Below are 23,438 nucleotides of genomic sequence, written 5' to 3'. Positions count from 1 at the left end.
CTAGACTAGATAGCATTTCAGGTACCTACTAGTTCTAGATCTATGATCCCATGCTGAGTCTCAGCCTTCTGACACTATGAATAAAAGCAAAGAAATAAAAGTGGATGATTTTTGGTCTATATTAAATAAAAAAATCATTTTTATATAAGTAGCTTATAATTATATATTCTAACATTACTCCCATAGTTCTCAGAAACTAATTGCACCCTGCTTTCCTTATCCCTATTCATCTCCCACATACACCAGAGTAGCCAGGTGGGAAAAGCTTTAGATTTTGAGTGAGAAGACCCAAGTTCAAATCCTGTCTCCCTGGGTATCTCCCCCGCTTAACCTGAAATCTATAAAACCAGTAAAAGGAGGGAATAGGACTAGAAGATGGCTAAAGCCTTTCAACCAATGACTAGCCCATATCTATCTAACTCTGCATGTTAGTTGCCTTTTTTTTTTTCCATAGCAGGGGAGTGTGCCAACAAAGGAGAGAATTTCTCTTCTGCCTTTGAAAACCAGGCAGGTAGGCAAACTCATGGAACCCTGTGGCAGATGATGGCCGGGCTCGCAGGCCCCAGAGCATTCTTCTCAGTTGCCCCCAAACTTCATTCCCTGTGTCTTTTGCAGCTCCAGAAGCAGCTGTCTGAGCTGGACGAGGATGATCTGTGTTACGAATTTCGGCGAGAACGCTTCACGGTCCATCGCACCCACCTCTACTTCCTGCACTATGAGTATGAACCCACCTCAGACAACACAGATGTCACCCTTGTGGCTCAGCTCTCCATGGACAGGTATGGAGGAGACCTTCAAAGAGCTTCAAAGAGATGGAAGGGCAGTAGATTGAGCACTGGACTTAGTTGGTTCAAAATGGGTTCAGATGTCCTCCAGTGCCCTTAATGCCAGCACAACTTTGGGGTCTGTTATTTACAGCTGTAAATAAGAGATTTGGATGAGATAGCCTCTAAATTTCATCTCTAAATCTATAACCGTATGAAATACTTTAAATACACACAAAGTCATATAACTGGTATTCTTTACATAAGCAGACAGGTATAAAGTAGAGTATCTTTTGAGTTCCTGTGGTATTCAGGCATGAGCGACAAAGGCTCTGGTCAGGATGGATGGGTGGATGGATGGATGGATGGATGGATGGATGGATGGATGGATGGATGGATGGGTGGATCGGTGGATGAATGGAAGGATGGATGGATGGATGGAAGAAAGGATAGAAGAAAGGATGGATATATGAAAGCAAGGATGGATGGATGAATGGATGGACGGATGGATGGATGGAAGGGTGGGTGGGTGGATGGATGGATGGATAGATGATGGATGGGTGGATGGGTGGATGGATGGGTGGATGGGTGGGTGGGTGAATGGGTGGATGAATGGAAGGATGGATAGATGGATGGATGGAAGAAAGGATAGAAGAAAGGATGGATATATGAAAGCAAGGATGGATGGATGGATGAATGGATGGATGGATGTACATACATTATTAAGTACACTTATTTCATGTACTTAAAATGCACTTAAGCATATTTTTTCATAATCAAAAATATTTACTAAACAGATCAAAGGTAAAACTAATCACAGCATAAAAGTTAGTCCATAAAACTGATTAATTCCCACCAATTCATCAAGTGTATTTTCTTAAATGCACTTTATTAAGCATTTATCAGGTACTTAATCTATGCTGAGCACTGTGTGTCGAATGATTGGGAATGCAAATACGAAACCAAAGACAGTCCCTGTCTAGGAGCTGTTCTGGTTGGGAAGGTAAAGGCAAAAGAGACAGCATATATGGTGGGGTAGTAACCCAGGGAAGGGTATTTGGGTCTGGAAAGTTATAAGAGTGGTGAGTGGAGCCATAAGGAAGTAAATGACATGTTTTTTTGAGTAGCAACTGCAGTATTGATTTAATTATGGTTTCACAGCTGGCAAGAGGGGTAAAGCCAAAGGCAGTGTGACAGTAAAGCAGATGCTGAGAAGGTGACTGGGATATAAGCTAAGCATGATTACAACCAACTTGGATGGATAGAACTGCTCATCCATCAAGCTGGGGGTGGGGCAGGATGGGAATTCTGAAGATGAAAGTGTTAAGTGTTGTAGGGCATGATCCTCTGGTCTGGGCACTACAGTGACAGGAAGACGATGGTGAGATGAAGCATGGTGGCATGTGTGAGTTGAATGCATAGATGCAGTGGGCTGCTAACCAGTCAGAAGACTGGGGCCCTTGTTGTCTCAAATGGGAAGGCAAAGCAGTTGAGCTCTGGGGACAGAACAGAAGCAGCTGTGTTCAAAAGCCATCAAAGAGTACTAGCCTCACTCTTGATCTGGGAGTACCTATTGGCTGTATCGAAGAGCAAGGTGGTCCTGGATCTCTGGGCTAGCAGCTGGCCTGATCCATCCTGTCTGGACGCTGGAGCTGGGTGTTTTGTGAAGCAGGAAAGCAAAAAAGATGAGGGCTCACTGCCACACTGTGGCAGAGCAGTGTGCCTCTAGGGAAACTGGTTACCTATATATATGGTTTCTCTATGCACCTGTGCTCGCACTCCCCCATGTCAGGTGTGGAATCTCAGACAATGATATGTGCTACAATTCTTAAGAGCAGACAGACACTAAAGAGTTGACTCCTTGTCAAAAAATTGTCCCTGACAGCACCTTTTGAGTCCTCCCTTTCTCTCAGGCTTGCCTAGGTTGTGGTCAAGAGAACCTGGTAGTCAGAGACCATAGGCCCTGATGTTTCTCTCTCATAATTTTGCCAGCATATATACATACAAACATGCACTCCTTTCCACCCCAACCCCCACCCTCAAAGTCTATATTAAAGTGAAACAGCGAGATTGAGGCTGGAGCGAGATTGAGGCTGGAGCGAGATTGAGGCTGGAGCGTGATGGTCTGCTTGGGGAAGTTAAGAGAAGAAAGAAGGGGAATTCCAGTCATGCCATTCCTATTAAAGCATGCTGCCTGCAACATGGTATGGACTGGAGCATAGCTTTCCGTCATTTCCTGGGAGCTTTTCTTGCAACTAATGTGTTCATCCAAAGAGACAGAGGAGAAATTCAGGGCTTTGTTTTTGTCCTTCATTTGTTTAATCGGTTTTTCATTAATTTTGCTTTGCTGGTTTCTCATTTAGCTTTGTGCTTTAGGACCCACAATGTCCAGTGAAAGAGACAGCAGAGAAACCTTGTAAATATGTCTTCAAATGAACCAGCCCATATAATTTTATCACTTCTTAATCCAGCCTTGTCCTCAGAGGTTCAGGTGAAAGGTGCAGCACAGTAGAAAGACTGCTGACCCCGTTATCAGATGAGTGGGGCTCAAACCCCACCATGAACCTTGATGACCTAGAGCAAAACATCTAGCCTTCCTGGGCCTCAGTTTCCCTTTCGGTAAAATGAGGTTATTAGCCTAAAAAATCTCGAAGTTCCCTTCTATTTCTAGGTTTATGATCCTGTGAATCAATCCTGTGTTAGTGGAGCAGAGAGAGAATAATTTGGGGATATCTAGGTAGTACAGTGGATAATGAATGCTAGCTCTGGAGTCAGAAGGACCTGAGTTCAAATCCAGCCTCAGACACTTACTAGCTGTGTGGTGTTGGGTAAGTTACTTAACCCTGTTTGCCTCAGTTTCCTCATTTGGAAAATGAGCTAGAGAAGGAAATGGCCAACCACTTCAGTATCTTTGCCAAGAAAACCCTGAAAGAGTCAGACACAAATGAATAATAATAACACCCCTGCACTAGGAGTCAGAAGACCTTTGGTCTAGTCCCAGCAATGCTCAATTCACTGCACCATCTTGGAGAACTCATTTGGAATCGTGGAATCATAGAACACCCCCACCTAAAGCTCCAAAAGGTCTCAGAAGCCACCTAGTCCAAATGCACTTAAAAAGGCAGCCCCAAAAGCAGCCTTTCACCTTCCATTTGGACATGTCCAGGATCCAGAATCTCCCCAACTCTGGTGACAATCCATTCTCCCTTTGGATGGAAGGGGCCTCTACAGCTCATTTATCCTAGAGGCCTGCCTTTTGGGCAGTTTGTGTCAACCCCATTTTTCTAAGGAGGGAGAGATTAAGTGACCTGTTCATGGTGGTAGAGCTATGAAGTCCTAAAGGGGGCATCCAGTTTAGGTCCCCTTCCTCTTGGGTAAGTCCTCTTTCTGCCAAAGTCCATGGCTTTTACACACCTTTAGGTGTGTTGGGAGTTGGCAGAGCACAGAGTGCTGAGCTTGGGACTGGAGAGATGTGGGCTCCAGTCTCACACACTAGCTGTGGGGCCACGAGATAGTCTTTGAATTTCTCTAAGCCGCGTGTCTCCTGCCTCTCACGGGAGTTGTGCAACTCCACTGAAATCATGTGTATGAAGAGGTTTGTAAACTTTGGAGTATCTGCTATCTGCCCTTTCTTGTTGTAAGAGGCATTTGTGTTCATCTTCTCTCCCCTCCCATAGCGTGATCTCCGTTCTCATAGAGTGGGAGCATACACAGGGCATAGGGTTTGGAATTCCAAGGGACCAGGTTCAAATGGTCCAATTTTGGTCAAGTCATGAGTCTAAACCTCATTTTCTATGTATTAAAAAAATTACTATAATAGGGAAGTCATTGGGTATGAGGGAAAGAACCTGGCACAGAATGAAAAGACTTCAGTTTTAGACATGTTTCTGCTTCTCACTCCCTCTGTGACCCTGGGCAAGTCAGTTTTCCCCTCTAGATTTCATTTGTGTCATTTGTAAAATAAAGAGGCATATGAGCTCCGTTGAGCTCAAAGAGTGTTATAATGGATAAAGCAGAAAGATTAGAGCCGCGGACCTGGAATCAGGAAGGCCTGAGATCCAGTGCAGCCTCAGACTCTAACAGCTGTGTGACCACCCCCCGCAAGCCACTCACCCCTTGTCTGTCTCAGCTCTTTCTTCTGTAAGACTCCCCAGGTTATTTTGATAATCCAGTGAGATAATATTTGTCAAGTGTTTTGCAAACCTTAAAGCACTATATAAGCACTGACTGTTAATATTATTACCATCACCATCATTATTTAGGCAGCTAGATGGGACAGGGAATAAAGTGCTGGGGCAGCTAGGTGGTGCAGTGAACAGAGCACTGGCCCTGGAGTCAGGGGAACCTGAGTTCAAATCCAACCTCAGACACGTAACACTTAGTAGCTGTGTGACCTTGGACAAGTCACTTGACCCCAATTGCCCTACCTTCCCCCTCACAAAAAAATAAAAATAAAGTGCTGGGCCTGGAGTCAGGAAGACTGAGCTCACACCTCATCAGTATGATCCTAGGCAAATGCCTTAACCTCTGTTTGCCTCAGTTTCCTTATCTCTTAAAAGAAGATAATCATAGTACGTGGGGTGCTCCCAGGGTTATCTTGAGGACCAAATGAGACAATAACTATAAAGTGCTTAGCACATATAGTAAGTGCTGTATACATAATGGGGGTGGGGTGGTATTGTTGGAGGGCCCTGGCATATCTTGATTCACATTCTGCCATAGACACTCATTGTGTGACCCTGGGCAAATTAACCTCTGTGTGCCCGATTTTCCTAGTCTACAAAAAGAGGGCTTAGACTGGGTGGCCTCTCCAAGGATGTACCTGTGGTCCTGAGATGCTTCATCCCTCCTGCCTTTAATATTCTGTGGCTTGGTGATTTTCCCAGAATAACTCGCCTCACAGGGTCATTGAAAGGAAAGTTCTTTGGAAACCTTTAAATCCTGGAGAAATGGGAGTCAGAGCTGGTAGCACCATGTGCTCTCTGGCTAGTGAAAAGGAACAGGGCATCCCATGCACCCAAAGGTTCCCTCGGCCAGTTCCCTGCCCCCCTCCCGTGGCATCCCTAGAAGGGACCTCGTGCCCATCTCCCAGCAGGGCCGATGTCAGAGAAGAGGAAAGATGCATTATGTTTTCTTCAGGAAGTAACATTGCCACGGCAACTGATGGCAACCAGCAGAATTGCCCTGCAGCCCACTGCGGCCAGAATGTGACATGTACATGATGCCTCTAATATGCTCTGACAACTATTATGGTCCCGACTATTCCATAGAGGACCAGAGGAATCCAGAGTGATGAGACGCCAAACAGAACATAATAAAAAATTATCAAGCGGTAATGCTTTCTAATGAAGACGGCAGGCATTGAACCAGCCTCCTCCTCTCCTTCCCACACATTCAATTATGACGCTAGGCACTCACAGGGGCCTGTTTCATTGATTTTTAATTTAAGAAACATTTCTTGTGTGTTTGTAAACCTTTGAGTGCAAACAGGCCCTGAGTGAATGCCACGCCGAATTAAGGAGGCTGGTGGGCGTGTGGCCCTGTGCAGGCTGCTCTCTGTGTATCCTAGAGAGAGTGCTGTACCTAGAACTAGAAAGTCCTGGGTTCAAATCCTGCCTCTGACACTTCTTAGCTGTGTGTCTCTGGGCAAGTCCTTTAATGTCATGTCTCTGGTTTGCAGATTCCTCGTCCAAGAAATGAAGGAGTCAGACTAGATGATTCCTGAGATTCCACTGAATCCTCTAGAAATGTCCATTCTGAGGAGCCCCTTCTGTTTTCAGAAAGCTCTAATTGTAGGAAGTTTGTCCTTATATTGAAACAAATCTGACTTGAGTGTTTCAGTCATGTCCAACTCTCTGTGATCCCATCTGGGATTTTCTTGGCAAAGACACTGGAGTGATTTGTTATTTCCTTCTCCAGCTCATTTTATAGATGAGGAAACTGAGGCAAAAGGGGTGAAGTGACTTGCCCAGGGTCATTCAACTAAGGTCTGAGGCTGGATTTGAGTCTTCCTGACTCCAGGTCTGGAGCTCTGTGCACTATGGAGCCACCTAGCTGCGGAAGCAACTATGTCTCCATAGCTGCTATCTACTAGGTGGTCCTGATTCTCCATTCTAGGATGCAGCAATGAATCTGATCTCTCTAAAAGATAGTAACCCTTCAGATATTGGAAGATAACTGGCCCGATCTGAGCCTCAATTTCCTCATCTTTAAAATGAGGTTAATAATGCCTACAGCAAATACTTAAGTGGTATAATTTATATAAAGAGTTCCATGATTTACATAAGAAAAAGCAGTTAGATGGTATGTTGGAAAGAACACCTGAGTTGGGTAGACCTGAGTTCAAATCCAGACTTTGTCTCCCAGGGCAAATAGCTTAACCTTTTCCTGCCTCAGTTTCCTCAGCTGGAAAATTAATTTTTAAATTTTTTAAATTTTATTTATTTATATATTAAATTTAAAATTTTTAAATTAAAAAAATGGAGTTAATAATAGCACCCATCTCCTAGGGTTATTATAGGGATCAAATGCAATAATATTTTAAGTGCTTAGAACAATGCCTGATACATAAGAAGGGCTATATATAAATGTTAGCTAGTGTTATTATTTACTGTGTGACCCCAGGTCACTTAACTTCTACCTTAGTTTCCTCAGCTCTAAAATGGGGATAAATAATACCACTAACTCCCAGGGTTGTTGTGAAGATGATCAAATAATATGTTTTCTGTTTTGGTGGGGAAATGCTTTACAAACCTTAAGGTGTTATTTAAATATTAACTATATTATTATTATCTTCACAAACCCTAAAGCACTCTGTGAATGTCATTTTTTGAAAGGGCCACTGAAGTGGTATGCCATTAAAGCAAAGCCAGGATTTGAACTGACATGTGTATGGTGGTGGAAGAAGCTCTAAAGTCAGTGTTCTTTCCAGCATGCCAGGGAGTCTAAGATTTTACTTCTTGAATTCTTTCTAGTTATCATTCAGTCATTTTCAATCATGTCCAACCCTTTATGACCCCATTTGGGGTCTTCTTGGCAAAGATACTGGAGTGGTTTGCCATTTCCTTCTCTAGCTCATTTTATAGATGAGGAAACTGAGGCAATCAGGGGTAAGTGACTTGCCCAGGGTCACAAAGCTGGTGTCTGAAGGCAGAATTGAAATCAGATCTTCCTAACTCCAGGCCAGTGCTCTAAACACTGCACCACCCAATTGTTTACTCTAACTTATTCATTATTTTGTACAGGAGGAATCCGGTTGGGGAACTGGTCACATATATGGCAGCAGTCATATAAGATCATAGACATAGGGGCATTCAAAGTAATTTCATTCAATCCCCTCCCCATTTGAAAACTAAAGAAACTGAGGGCAGAGCTATATGTTGGGGATGCACTTGGGATTTAAGGACCTACATTCAAATTCAGGCTGTCCTAGTTACTAGGTATATGACTTTGGCTAAGTCATTTTCTCTCAGAGCCTCGGTTTCTTCCTCTGTGAAATGGCAGAATATGGAGGAAGGCATTGAGATGAGGAGGAAGGTATTGGAGTAGATGAATGCTGCAGTCCCTTCCAGCTCTAAAGCCAGGATGACTGAGACCTGGGTCCCCTCCCGCTCCCCCCTGGGGTCCTTTCTACCAGACTGCCTTTAAATGCCACCTTGAAATATCCTCCAGGATGATTTCATTATTGACTCATGGCTGATTGAATGGTATCTCTGTGACCATCACGACTCCTGGTCTTGGTTATTTTCTGCACCTCAGGATGGTGTCATATGAAGGACACTGAAGCGTGACTTCCAGCCAACCCAAGGAGTAAAACTCAGTTGTGAGATATAGCTCAATAATCTTGTAATACCTCCTCCATTCCCCATTACCCCTGCAGATTTAGACAAGGGAAAATAGTCAAGAGGACTATAGACCCATTAGGCACGTCCTGTGGTGGGGAATGGGCCAGCTAGGTGGTGCAGTGGATAGAACACTGGGTTTGGAAACATGGAGACATCTTCATGAGTTCAAAACCAGCCTCAGACACTAGCTGTATGACTCTAGGCAAGTTGCTTAACCTTGTTTGCCTCAGTTTCCTCATCTGTAAAATGAGCTAGAGTAAGAAATGGCAAACCAGTCCAGTACTCTGCAAGAACACCCCAAATGGGGCCACAAAAAGTCAGATAAAATTGAACAACAAAACAGTGGGAAATAAGGAAGGAAGAAGAGTCCCCAGTTACTGTTGCTTGGGGAAAGATAGCAGATGGACACTTTACATCAATGATTGACAAGCATTGTGAGGTTGAGGATCCTTTTTAACATGAAAAAAATTTCTTATACCTTTACAAAGACAGTAGTTGTACTTTTAAGTTCTATTGTGGTATTGAAAAATATGTTGCAATATCACACTTATAGGAATTCAGTAACATTCATAAATGGCTTTGCATTTTATTTATCCCATTTAGTCAACAAGCATGTTTTAAGCCTTTATTATGCACTCCATCCTTTGGAAAGAGCTGTGCATATATGTGTGAAACATTATTTATCCAGCCTTTAGAAGCTATTGTAACTTCTGTTTCATTTGGCTCTCTCAGAGACTAGAGATGCTTATACTGTATCTTTAAGAGTCAAATGGAATGATGTGAAAAGAGTTGTCTGGAGTCACGTAATACTTTCTTATTTATAGGTTCTCAAGCCCTTTGTAATAGTTTTATATCCTACCAGATTCCTGGTGTCCAAGGGTTGGAGAGTACTGCTTTAAAAGTATCCCCGTCTCCTCTTCCTAAGACCATTCCATCTATAGCAGTGTTTGTATGTAGCCTTTCTGTCTTCGCTTAGTTTATCAGATTCTTGTCATGTCCTTTCTGAGATGTATTTTTGATTGTTTATTTTGTTTGTGGCTCTCCAGAGAAGTAGTTCTCAGGAAAAGTGCAGGTTAAAAAAAAACCTCTTAGTAAATTGTGACTGTGGGAGGGGGAAAGGGAGCCGCAAGTTAGCCATTGTACTGACTTTGCAGGACTCCTCATTTAGCTAAGGTTCATATCGAGTCTGTCCATATATCATTCTTTAAAATGCCTATTTTCAAAAGAGAAAGAAATATGGCATAAGGAATATACCAGTGGACTGCAGGCCAACAGGATTCAAGGTCTTCCTCTGACTCGTACTGATTTATGACCCTGGACAAGACACTGAATGTCTCTGAACCTCAAGCAATTCTCTAAGATTACACACATATAGAAAGGCTGCTATTCAATGGATTGATTTCTGGACTTGAGAATTTCTGCTTTCAAATCTTCTCTTAGACACATTGTGGCTATGTGACCCTGAGAAAGTCACTGAGGTCACTTAACCTCAGTTTCCCTACCTATAAAATGGGGGTGGGGGCAATATCGCCACCCCTTAAGGCTATTGTGAGGACAAAATTAGATCATATGTGTAGAATGCTTTGAAAAAATAAAAACACCATGAAAACATTAACTCATTATCTCTGCCTGTGCTTGGGATTAGAAATGACTCTTTCACAAAGGGAATCACAATTCCTGGGCAAACCAGCAGTTCTTTGGAGGAACTCATATCACTACATCTGTGTTTTATCCACCATGGAGTCGATTCTGGGGAGGAGGAGGCAGAGTATGGCGATGAGAAGTGTAGTAGTTATGGGAAGGGGGGCAAGCTTTTTCTGCTTTACCAAGAACTTTCTTTTGTGTATTTCATTTATGTTTTATTGCTCCTTTTAACATTGTTCTCATTTCCTAGTATCCTGCACATACACACACACAATCCTCTTGTAGTAAAGTCAGTTACACAAAAGAAACAGATCCACTGAACATGTCTGACAGAGGCTGCCTTATTCCACCCCTGTAATCTACCATCTCTCCTCTTCCCCTCAGAACTCTGGAGTCACACCCCCTTACAACAGTCCTCTGATACAGGTGATATGGAGAGGAGGAAGCTCCCTTTCCTACAAGTGGGGAAAATGAAACACCCAGTGTTATGCTACCCCAGACCCACAGCAGCCCACATCGGGCTGATCCTTTCTGATTACAAAGCACTAAATATATTTATGCATATGTCTGTGTATATATGTACGCACATATACATATATACATACATGCATGCATATATAACCATACATATATGTGTGTATATGTATGTATACATTATACTATATATTATCTCACTTGAGGATGTAGGCTCCTGGAGGGCTAGGACTGTCTTTCTTTTGTCTTTGTGTCTCTAGTGCTTAGCACAGTGTCTGACTCATCAAAGTCACTTAATAAACATTTGTCAAATATTCAGCTGGTCCCTATATCTGCCTTGTGCTGGCTCTGAAGTCATACAAAGGACCCAGATTCAATTATTGGCTCTGGTGCTTTTTATCTTACGAGGTAGCTAGATAATACAGTGGATAGAGTGTTAGACATTGAGTCAGGAAAACCTAAGTTCAAATCCTGCCTCTGATCCTCCCCCTGCTCCTCCTCCTCCTCCCTCCCTCCTCTTCTTTCTTCTCTCTCCGTCTCTCTTTCTCTTTCTCTCCCTCCCCCCTCCATTTCTCTCCCCTTGCCAAGGGTCACACAGCTAGTGTCTGAGGCCAGATTGGAACTCAGATCCTCCTGACTCCAGGGCTGGTGCCTATCCATTGTACCACCTAGCTGTCCCTCTTAAAAGTCTTACTAGCCTTGTGAGCCTGGAAAATTCACTTAAGCATTGTGTCCCTCAGTTTCCTCACCTGTAAAATGGGAATAATAATCGCCCCTGCCTCTCAGGGTTGTTATAAGGACCAAATGAGATAATATTTGTCAAAAAGCTTTGAAAACCTTAAAACATGTTAAAAATGCTTGCTATTGTTATCTGTGAGTCCTTAGACAAATCACTTAGACTTTATGTATCTCAGTTTCTTCCCCTGTGGATGAGGGGATTAGACCAAATGACCTCCCAGATCTAAATCTGGGATCTTCCCTTTTACAGATGGGAAAACTGAGGCCCAGAGATTGTCATTCACTTGTCCAAAGACACACAGCCAGTAAAGGCATGGACAGGGCTTGACCCCAGGATGCCAGACTGGGTCTTCAGGCTCCAAATTCAACGTTTTCTCCACTAGCCTATTCTGTGTCATTCACAAAGACCCATACCTCCCATCAGCCCTTGAGCCTCAGCTCTTCATTCCCATAGTCCGTCTTGTGATTCATTTCTTTCTACTTAGATAACTCTTTGCACTTAATTGAGGTCATACATCTCTAAAGGTGACTATGCGCCCATTTGGCAGAAAAGAAAAGTGAGACCCAAATGGGGTGAGAAGATTCCCCCTCCCTCTCAGGGAGCTAGGCAATAGAAATCAGGAAGACCTGCAGTCACGTCCTGCCTCAGACACCTATTATCTGTGTGACCCTAAGCAGTCACTTAACCTTGCCAGCCTCAGTTTCCTCATCTATAAAGTTGGGGTAGTAATAACACCTACTTCCAAGGGTTATTGTGAGGATCTATGAGAAGACATAGGTAGAAAACCTTCCAAAATAGAAGTACTCTATGTTCTTATTGTTGTTCTCCTCTCCCCAGACCCCAAATAAATTAGGAACAAGGTCCTCAGAGGTCTTAAGATCATTGACTTACAGTTGCAAGAGACCTTCATGTTCCATGAGTCCAACCCCCTCATTTTACAGATGAGGAAACTGAGGCCCAGTGACTTACCCAGGGTCACCCAGGTAGGAGTGCCAGAGCCAAGATTTGAACCATGGTGGTAGAGGAGGCTGCATCTCCCATGCTTCTTCTAGCACACCAGAGAACCCAAGCTAAAGAGTGCTCCCTTCTGCGTCCTAACTGGGAGATTAAGCCCTGGAACAAATTCTTACAAAGAAATTATCTTAACCAATTTGATTAAGCAACCATAATAGGTGGTGAAGAATGGGGGAAACTTTGCGCCTTAATTCTCTGTATTCAAAGGTGAAGTGAATTCTAACAATACCAACTCAGGCAACTACCATGAGGACCTTAGGAGAGCCCATCAGGAACCCCATTTAACCTAGATAGGTGGGCCGTTGGCCTATGGCTTAGAGACCCTGAAATGCATAGAATCCATTTCCTGGAAATTGTCTGAATAGAGTGGGCATTGTGGCTAGGGGACTGTCATTAGGCAGTTCATACTGGGTAGAAAAAATGGAAATTGGCTTTGGATGTTGCTTAACTCTCTATTTTATGTCCGGTGTGCCCCAAATGCATTGAAAAAAGATCTTTAAAGATTTTCTTCCAAATCCTTTTGTAGAACGTCTTTATTTGAAAGCCCTTGCTGTGGTCACAGTGTGCCTTATCATAACTACAGCAGGTATGGGAGCACCTGCAGAGGATGGGAGTAGCTTCAGAAATGTGCCTTCCAGTGTGGTTGGGGTATTTCATTTAAGGAGGAGAGGTAGATGGGTGGAAGAATGGATGAATGGATAGAACAGAGGGAAGGAGAAAGGGACAAGACAAAAGATAGTGAGAAGGGTAAAAAGAAGGAAGGGAGGGAAGGAGGAAAGAAAAAAAGAGCAGGAAGAAGAAGAATAAAAATAGAGCAGAAAGTGCATGGAATATGGAGACAGAGAACCTAGATTCACATTAAATTTCTATGTGACCCATTGTATGTGTCCTTGGACAACTCACTTTATGTCTCTGGGGTTCACTTTCCTAAAATTGAAGAGACTTGACTGGGTAGCCTCTGAGGTGAGCCTAGGATCTGGGACAAGACACTTCCCCCCTCCCTGACGTTCAGGTTCCTCATCTGTAAAACAGAGTATTGCCCTAAATGGTCCAATGAGCCAAAGAAACCAAGGCACAATTATTTCCAAGTTACATCTGCTCTGTATACCATCACCTGGATGGACAGTCATAGGACCCTAGATTTAGAGCAAGAAGCCATGTGAGATTCTCTTCAGCTCAAATTCCTCATTTAATAGACAAGGAAACTTGATACAGGTAAAAGTCCTTGGCCAGTGGCACCCAAGTAACAAGTAGCAAGGCAGGAATTTGAATGCCCATCTAGCATTCTCTCCACAGTATGACAGTGCATCCCCCAAGCTCTCCAAGGAGCTCTCCAAGGTCATAGAAGTAGTAAGTGGAAGTGCTGGGATGCAAACAGTAGACTCGGGTCTGCACTCAAACTCCTCTGCTTACTAGTCCGGTATAACCTTAATTAAATCACTGTATTTGGTGAGCAAAGGAGAGGAGAGGAAGCAGGGAAGGAAAGGGAGAGACAGAAACACAGAGACAAAGACGACACAAGAACATAGACAGAGACATAGAGAGAAAGAGACAGAGACACAGAGATGAGCAGAGACAGAGATGTAGAGACAGAAATGGTAGAAGAGGCAAAGAAAATGAAGAGGTGAATAGGAGAAAAGGGAGTGGAGGGAGTAGAGAAAAGAGGGAGAGAGAAGAGAAAAGGAAGAGAAAGAAGGGAAAGAAAGGGATGAGAGAAGAGAGGAAGTAAGGAGAGAAGAGGATGAGGCTGGCTCAGCTCACCTTAGCTCTGTTTTTGCTTCCCTCAGGCTCCAGATGCTTGAGGCCATCTGCAAACACTGGGAGGGGCCCATCAGCCTGGCGCTGTACCTGTCAGATGCGGAAGCCCAGCAGTTCCTGCGCTATGCCCAGGGCTCCGAGGTCCTCATGAGCCGCCACAACGTTGGCTATCACATCGTGTACAAGGAGGGCCAATTCTACCCCGTGAACCTTCTGCGCAATGTGGCCATGAAGCACATCAGCACCCCATACATGTTTCTCTCTGACATTGACTTCCTGCCTATGTACGGACTCTGTGAGTACCTCAGGTAAGTGTGGGGCAGCCCCTGTGGGTTCTAGCTCCCTTCCTCATTCCTTGGAGGACTGAAGGATTTCAAATTGGGAGCAACAAGGGTGGGTCAACAGGGTCTTTGTCCAGGGTGTCAGATTTCAAGGGTACTCATAGCAGTTCAAGTCCTTTGGCAACAAAATGGGAAACTATGGGACAGTGCACTCTAGTGAATGTGGATGAACCGAGTGGAATAAACCCTGATCCTGATTTTAGATCATCTCCTGCAAGGATTAGGTACTCCCTTGGGAGTTCTTAACTTTGTATCCAAAGACCCCAAGATTATTTCAAAAGATCTGCAAACTTAGATGGGAATATACAGACACACATATGCACACAGACTCACACGTATGTATATATGTGTGTGTGTATTGAAGTAAAGATGTGTGTGTCTATATATTATGTTTACTTCAATGTAATTGGTTTCCTTTCTAATCCTTCCTTTTATTTTATGAATTTAAAAGCATTTTTTTGAGAAGAGGTCGATACCAGATTGCCATAACACACAGACACGTGTATGGGTGCGTGCACGCGCACACACACACACACACACACACACACACAGAAAAGGGGAAGAGCCCCAGTTCCAGAGAGAGTGGAACCTCTGATGCTGCTACTATGATGTGATGGGGACATCATGTGGCCAAAAAGGAAATTCAGTCTTGAGAACTCCAGCTAATTTCTGAGACTTTTGTGGTCTGTGTGGCTCATGGGGGTTGTAAACGAGGGAGCTAGAGGTACCTTTTTGATTCAACACATTCATTTTCCAGAAGAAGAAAGTGAGGCTCACAGAAGAAAGCACGCAGGATGCTGAGCCCACAGAGACCTTAGCTCTCATTCCTACTAGAACATCTTGGTCCAATGGAAAGAGCCCTAGATTTGGAGCCCAAGGGCTTGAGTTCAAATGCCATCTCTGCCACTTACTGATGATGTGGCTTTGGGTAATTCTGGGTTTTCTAACCCATGTCTGTTCTAGCCTAACAGATTCTTTACTGATGAATCCCAAATGTATCTCACCACAAGCCCTCACCTCTCACCTGGACTGCTCCTTCAGTAGCCCTCCATGTGGCCCCTCTGCCTCTGGGTTTGCCTGAATTCTTTCAAGACTAAATTCCAAGTCTACTTTCTGTGGGCCTCCCCCAGCACACACGTACCCAGTACTGACACTATCCCCCATCCACTCTGTATTTATCTTATATGCAATGAGTTATTGGCCTGTTGTGGCCCCCATTCGAATGGAAGCTCCTTGAAATCAGCAACTGCTTTTTGGCTTTCTCTGTTTCTTTAATGCTTATGAAGGTGCTTGGAACAGTCACCACCTCAGTGAAATGAGAGAGTTGGACCGGCTGGTGGCGGAGGTCTCTTCCAGCTCTAAGCATGTAATCCTATGATCCTTATGACCTAGGTTCAAATGCTCAATCCACAACATTCCACCTGTGCGACCTTGGGCAAATTACTTCCTCTCCATGTCTCATTTTCTTCCTCTAAAAAATAAGGCAGATGACCTTAGCAATCCCTTCCCACTTTATGTCTGTGATCCTTGGGTCCTACATAGGTAGCAAGGGGCTGTACCCTTAGGGTTCACCATCATCATCATCACAATAATAATAGTTCCTATTTCTTGAGCATTTTACAACTTGCCAAACATTTCCTCCTGACAACCCTCTGAGCTGGGCACAGCAAGGATTGTCCCACCCATTTACAGAAGAACAAATTCAAGTCAATTTAACAAACATATTTACTGCCCATAGAGGCTAAGTAGTTTACCAAGGATCACCCAACTAGTAAGTTCTAGAATTCAGAGGATCCAAATATTCTTGTTTTAGAGTTGGAATGAATTTCAGAGATCCTTGAGTCCAACCCCTTTGTTTTGCTGATGAAAAGGGAGCTGACTTAGTCAGATCCAAACAAAGCTAGCATGGGTCAGAGCTGCAGGTCATGGCCTGATCTTGGAGCCCTCTATTCGTTTTCATTGTTTGTCTGCCTTTAATTTCCACTGCACCACATTGCCTTTCATGCAAATCCCTCCCCAGAACTATCTCTCTCTTTTTCCCCCATCTACCTACAGTCTGCCTTTGGAGCCATGTAGAACAATGTCATTGTTACTGAAAGGGGTTTACAAGTTTGTGTCACAGAACCCAAATCTCTCTTGGTTTTATGAATGAGAAAACTGAGACCCATAGAGGTTAAGCAATTTGACCAAGGTCACACTATTAATACATAATGGACTTACAACCTCTTTTGACCCCCACTTTCTCATTTCCTGCTTCATTCTTGCTCTGGAAATTGCCCACCTCACCAAAAATTGGTCTGCACAAGTGAACGATCTCCAGGCTCCAAAGGGAAGACGTTCTTAAAATCCTACTTTATGAAACTTCATTTACAAAGCCCGGCAGCCAGAAACCTCTGATCCCTCTGGCTTAGCTCTGAAAAGGTCCAGAGTGGATTTTTCTTTCTCTGACTGATTTTCTATCTTTGGAAAGCAGTGAGCATTTTCATCAGCTATTCCTGCATTTATCAATCCATCAAGGATAAGTCATCTCTGGACCATACCAGAAAGAACACAGACATGGATGTCAGGAGAGCTAGATGTATGACTGGGCCTATAATTAACTGTCTGTGTGACCTTGGATAAGTCACTGCCCCCATTGGAACCCACATGTCCTCATTTGTAAAGCAGGGATCCTGGGATCATAGATTCAGAGACAGAAAGGGTCCTTAAGGTCATCTAGTGTGACCCTCCATGGAAATAAGATCAAGAGCTGTAATGAACTTCAAAGGACATCTAAGTCAGTTCTTTCTTTTTATAGATAAGGAAACTGAGGCTGTAAAGGGAAGGAGACTTGCCTAGGGTGGCAAGATCATAACTTTGGAGGTAGAAAGGACCTCAGAAGTCATTTGGCCAATCCCCTCAGTTTACAGATGAGTAAAATGTGCCTTAGGAGGCTTCAGTAACCTGTCAAAGTCACCTGAGCCTGCCTTCTCACTCCAGATAGACTCAGCTCTTTGCACAGTCCCATGATGTCTCCTCGTCTGACTGCCCTAGTATTTGATGATCTTACAATGCATAGAGCCGTAAAGACCAGCAACATTAAGTTATAAGGCAGCAAAGGAAACAGTGAGTACAGTACTGGAATTAGAGTCAGGCAGACCAGGACTCACATCCTGATTCAGACACTTACTGGCCATGTGACTCTAGGCAATGGACTTAACCTCTCCCAGCCTCAGTTTCCTCATCTGTAAAATGGGGATAATGACAGCATTTACCTCACAAGGTTTTGGTGAGGGCATCTGGAAAATGCTTAACTGATTTTAAAGCATATAAAAACACTCGCTGTTATTAATAAGCTTTTCCATCCTTCGTGTAAGAATGAACATTATTGATATATACAAGCAGCATCTAAGCCCAGATAATCTCATAGAGTGGGAAGAATGCTGGACTGGGTGCCCAGGAAACCTGGGCACAAATCCCAGGTCCTCCCATCTTTGTAGCTTTGGTGATCTCAGAGAAACAAGAAGACCCACCTTCGAGTCGGAAGGACCTGGGTGCAAGTCCCGCTTCTGACACATGCTAGAGGAGCTGCCTTGGCCAAGTCTCACTTCAGATCTCTAAAGCCAAGTTGGTGATCAGCTCTCGTGGAGGAACTTCCACCCAAAGAGCTCTTTTTAATTTTAAATTTTTTTTTAATTTTTTTAAAATTTAAAATTTAAAAAATATCCCAATACGTGATTTTCTTGGTTGTGGGGACTGCTTAGTGAGCCTCTCCTTCTGCCTTGGCATCTTAGCATGTTCTGCTTCTTGGTTGCTTGGGGGCCACCAGATGATAAGTGACTTGCCCAAGGTCACATGGTATGTTATCAGAGGTTGAGAATTTTCTGTTCTGTTCCCAGGTGCAGACTTTCCCCTCCCCTCAATATATATTTGCATGTACACATCTATACGTGCACACGTGTGCAACTTGGTCACATCACGTAACTTCTAAGAACCTCCGTTTTCTCAGCCACAAAATGGGACCGCTATTTGCTGGTGCTTTTTGTGTAGAAGGGGCTGGGTCAGCCTTCCACCTCTGTATAAATGTGTGTTATCTCCGAGTGCTTTCCTTTTCCACTCATGAGGTGGCTGCCATAAGTACCCATCTTTGACTGTTTTACAAATGAAGAAGCAGACTCAGCAAGGTTAAATGGCCTGCCCAAGGCCACACAGCTGGTAAGTTGGAGAGCTGACCCTCAGACCAGCTCAGTGACCCCAGCAGACTCTGTACCAGCCTTTGGAGGTGCCTTTCCCAGAGGTAGGGATGTGTCTGTTCCTCTGTCCCCAGCTCCTCCCCTGTGGTCCAGTGTATTTGGGACGAGGCTGACTGGGCTTTGGAGATGCCGTCTGCAGCTGAGAGACTGAGCAGAGGTACAGCCCAACGCTGGGGCTGAGCTCGTGACCTGTGACCCCGGCCTCATTAGCTTCTCTGCTCTAATTGAGTCCTCTACTCTAGCCCTCCCCACCAGAGGACACATGGCTTCTAGCCCGTGACCTGCCTTCTGCAGGTCAGGCACCTCATCCCCGGGTACAAAGGACCTTGGCCATCCGGAGTGATACAGATTGGTGCTGGGAGCTTCACTTGGCATTTTCATGTGGCTTCTTCAGAGCCTGCTTTCTCTCTGACAGCAGCATGGTTGGACTTTGCTAATCTGCACAGCCAGCTTCAAGGGGCCCCTCCACTGTGGGGAAGATGGGAAGGCAGTAGGGTAGTGTGTGTGTGGGGGGGGGGGGGCGTAACTCAATGAAATCTAGAGTCCAAGGACTGGATTTGAATGTGGCTGCTCCCATGTATGCCCTTGGGCAAAGCCCTGTACCTCTCTGGGCTTCTGTTTGCTAACTTGTAAAATAGGTCTGACATGCTCCCTTGCTGACAGTGAGCACAGTATTGGACCTGGGGTTGGGGATGACTGACTTTCCTCTTAAAACACTAGGCCTGTATAAATCATTTAAACTCTCTCAGCCTCAGGTTTCCATCTATAAAATGGGATTGCTGTGAGGACCAAGCAAGTTAACACATGCAAAGCTCTTTATAAACCTTAAAAGGTGATCGCTGTTAAAATTAGGAGGCTGGACTAAATGGCACTTCCTGGTTCTCTTCCTGTGAACTCTGAATTTATATATATCTATGTGTCTTCTCTTAGAGGGTTGGCCCCACCAGGGGAACCATCCCCACCTTCAGCCATTGGCTCTCCCACTGTACATGTACATCCCATGTGGGGAACCAGGTCCTCTTTCTGGACCCTGACCCTATCATCTTCTGGAAGTCCTGGACCAAGAAATGACAGTCTACATGACCATGGAGATAATATTTCCAAGAACAGCCCCTTGGAAATATACCTTTTCCCCAGCCACTGATTTTGCATCAGAAATGATTGCCAGGGATCAGTGGCAGGAGAAAAAGGCAGAAAGCCTTTTGTATATTCCCTGAGTGTATATTCCCTGAGGCCCTGGGGTATGCGGGAGGAACCAAAGATTCTGGGCTTGGGTTCAAATCTCACTTCCAACACTACTCTTGTGACCTTGAGTCCTCCCTGAGACAGTTTCCTGATCTGTAAAATGAAGGATTTGGACTAGATGACCTTGGAGGTCTTTTCCAGCCCTGCACCTTTGATCCCATGACCTTGAACAAGTTACATAAGCTTCCTAGGTCTCACTTTCCTCACTTGTAAGATGAGCAAATTAGACAAGAAGAACTCCGCCTTGGGGCGGCCAGGTAGCACAGCGAGTAAGAGCACCGGCTCCAGTGTTGAGAAGACCTGGAGATCGAATCCCGGGCTCAGACACTTAACACCCACCCAGAAACACCTGGCCGTGTAACCTTGAGCAAGTTACTTAACCCCAATTGCTTAGGGGTGGCCAGGTGGCTCAGCGAGTAAGAGCACCAGCTCCAGTGTCGGGATGACCTGGATCAAATGCGGGCTCAGATACTCAGCACCACACCCAGAAATAACTGGCCGTGTAACCTTGAGCAAGTTACTTAACCCGGATTGCTTTAAAAAAAAAAAAAAAAAAAAAGGACTCCGCCATCTCTGGCAGCCCTAGGTCTACAGCTCCCCAGAGCAGGAATCTTTCTGTCCTACTTCCAAACATCCTTGAGGGGGAAGCACCACCTACTGGTTTCCAATAGAAATGACACAAGCTCTTATGATCACTATGGGACTAATGCTTTAAAAAAAAAAATGAATTCTGAGCCCTGTTCTCCCTGGAATCTCTTTCAATCTCCCCCCTTCCTTTTCTCTCCCTCCCTCCATCCCCCCTCTCCCCTTCTTTCACTCTTTTTCTTCTATTCTCCTCTCTCCTCTCCTTTCTTCCCCTCCCCTTCCCTTCCCTCCTCTTCTCCCCTCTCCTCTCTTCCTCTCCTCCTCCCTCCCTCCCCTCCCCTCCCCTCCCCTCCCCCTTGTCCTCCCCACTCCTCTCTTCTCCTCCCCTCCCTTCCCTTCCCCTCCCCTCTTCTCACTCTCCCTCTCTAGGAAGTTCTCCTCTCAATGCCTGTGGGGGGTTTGAGAACCCAAGGTTGTTATAAAATCCCTTTCTATTCTAATATTATACAGCCCTGTAAAGATTGCAACAACTGAAGTATTAGAAATAATCCAGTGACACAAAGAAACAGCATGAGATCATGGGGCCAAAACTAGAAGGGAATTTAGGGGAAATGGAGTCCCCAACTTTCTTGTTTTTTTTTAGATGAGGAAACAGGTCCAGACATTTGAAGCAGGTCACAGCCTGGGACCTCAGGTCACAGCCAAGAAGCGGCAGGTCATTGGGATAGACAGGTCTGGAGCTGAAGTCTAGAAGGAGCCTCAGAGACAAGCTGGTTCAACCTCCCGATTTTACAGATGAGAGAATAGACCCACAGAGGATAATTGACTTTCCCTAGGTCTCACAGCCAAAGCCGCATATCAGGCATCATCACGTTAATACGTCCAGGTCTGTGATGTTAGCCGCAGCCCAGTGCTGTGGGTCACGGCCCATCTATAACTTAGTAAATAGGCCAGAGCAAATTGTTCAAAGACCTTAAATAAGGTGCCCGAGGTTACACAGATAATAAATGTCAGACACAAAATTTAAGCCACTTTCTTCCTAACTTCAAATCCAGCATTCAGTCTGCTACACCATGCTGTCCTATGCCAGGGGCAGTTTTTGCTTTGGGTATTGAAAGACACCATATGCCCTCTAAAGCAGATTCTACTCCCTTTGAAATTGTGAGAGTCAGGATCACCCAAATACAAAGCTTCTCCCTCCCGACGTGTATTGCTTTCCATCATGCCCATTTCCAGATAGGATGGTGAGATCCCAGAGTTGCCATTTTCTGGGATTCTGCAGGAAATGTTTCATAGCCAACATTCTGTGGCTTAGTAGACAGCAAACAAGTAATGATCTACCTCTGGGAACACATCCCACCAGACCCCATTTATGTGAAACAATAGAGTGGGTCTGGATGGGAATCCAGCTTTGCTCTCACCTAACACTCAAACATGTTGGAAAATCAGAGAAGTTGCTGCTGGGCATTGAGGCCCTCCACAAAGCCTTTAAGTCCCTGTCTTTGGGTGCACCTGAACCAGCAGCTTCCAAGTTCAGATGGATCACCAGATGTGGTGAAGCAGCAAGGGCAGCATGTCGGGAGGCGGGCGATTTACAAGACAAAAATGCAAACTGGGCTTCCCTCTAGACCCTTCCATCCTCCTTACAGGCTTTTGAAAGGTGGGAACCAGGCTGTCCATTTAGAACCATATGTGTGTATGTGCATATGTATGTATGTGTGTATGTATGTAGGTATGTATGTATGCATATTTATGCATGCATATTTAGGTATGCATATTTATATATTTGTAAAGTGCCTGGCACATAGGCATTATGTAAATGTTAGTTTTATTGCTGTTATTACTTTTATTAAAGAATCAGAGGGGCAGCCAGGTGGCTCAGCGAGTAAGAGCACTGGCCCCAGAGTCGGGATGACCTGGGATCAAATCCGGGCTCAGACACTTAGCACCCACCCAGAAACACCTGGCCGTGTAACCTTGAGCAAATTACTTAACCCCAATTGCTTTAAAAAAAAAAAATCAGTCCCGGAATGTTGGAGAACTTCTGGTCATCTCTAGCCATGCCATTATCCACAAAATCCAGCCCTCCCCCCCTTTCCAGCTCTCCCTTTCTGGCTACAAGTATAATATGATATGAAGTGTCCTGTTTTTTTCAGGACCCCAACCCAAATAACATGGTAGGCATTTAATTAATGCTTATTGACTGACAAATTATGAAACTTTGATGATGCAACAGAATCACCCTTTCAGAAGGAAGAATTTCCCCAATTTAATGAGGAGTTGGGAAGAGAACTCAGACTGTTCTTTGGTCACAGGAGCTGGTTTTCAGCCGCAAGTCACAAAAACTGAAATCCACTCCAGGAAAATGAAAGATAAGAGAATTCTTTCAGGGCAGCCTTCCTTGTCAACACTGTCCTCCCAGCCACAACTGGGTCTCTGTTGGAGTTCTTCATGGTCTAGTGTTGGATCAAATGGAAACAATCATCCCGTCTGGTGGGATGCCCCTTTGGCCTGCTGGTGGTGCTCAGAGCCTCAAAGGAGGGTGGGGAGGAGTGAAAAACTTGTCTAAAGCAGATTCCTTCATCAAGCATCATTCACAGAAATGATTGTCAGATAAGGGAAAGTTTCTCAGACGAGACCATTCTCTGATGGGCAAGTGCTGCCTCAGCACTGATAGTGCTAATGGTGATTCCAGAAGGAAGGAGGTGGAGGAGAATACCATTATTCTAGTCACTTCAAAGGATCCCAGTCTTTGTCTACCTCATCTTGAAAGAAGGCAGTTAAGTGGTACAGCGGAC

The 23,438-nt window shown here is 44.5% G+C and overlaps 1 protein-coding gene across 1 annotated transcript in view; it reads left to right on the top strand.

The window, feature by feature from the left end:
* The window catches only part of LOC138156618 (xylosyl- and glucuronyltransferase LARGE1), a 133,792-nt gene that overhangs the window by 97,360 nt on the left and 12,994 nt on the right, over nt 1-23,438 (top strand). The window contains exons 5-6 of the mRNA XM_069082025.1: nt 616-779; nt 14,267-14,545. Of these exons, the coding sequence (XP_068938126.1) occupies nt 616-779; nt 14,267-14,545 (443 nt within the window). The remainder of the gene's footprint in view (nt 1-615; nt 780-14,266; nt 14,546-23,438) is intronic.

This window comes from Petaurus breviceps, unplaced genomic scaffold, assembly GCF_028583685.1.
Source record: "Petaurus breviceps papuanus isolate PSGF00001 unplaced genomic scaffold, PetGlider_PUasm1.0 156, whole genome shotgun sequence".
NCBI classification, from domain to species: Eukaryota; Metazoa; Chordata; class Mammalia; order Diprotodontia; family Petauridae; genus Petaurus; species Petaurus breviceps.
This window is presented reverse-complemented; position numbering and strand designations above follow the sequence as displayed.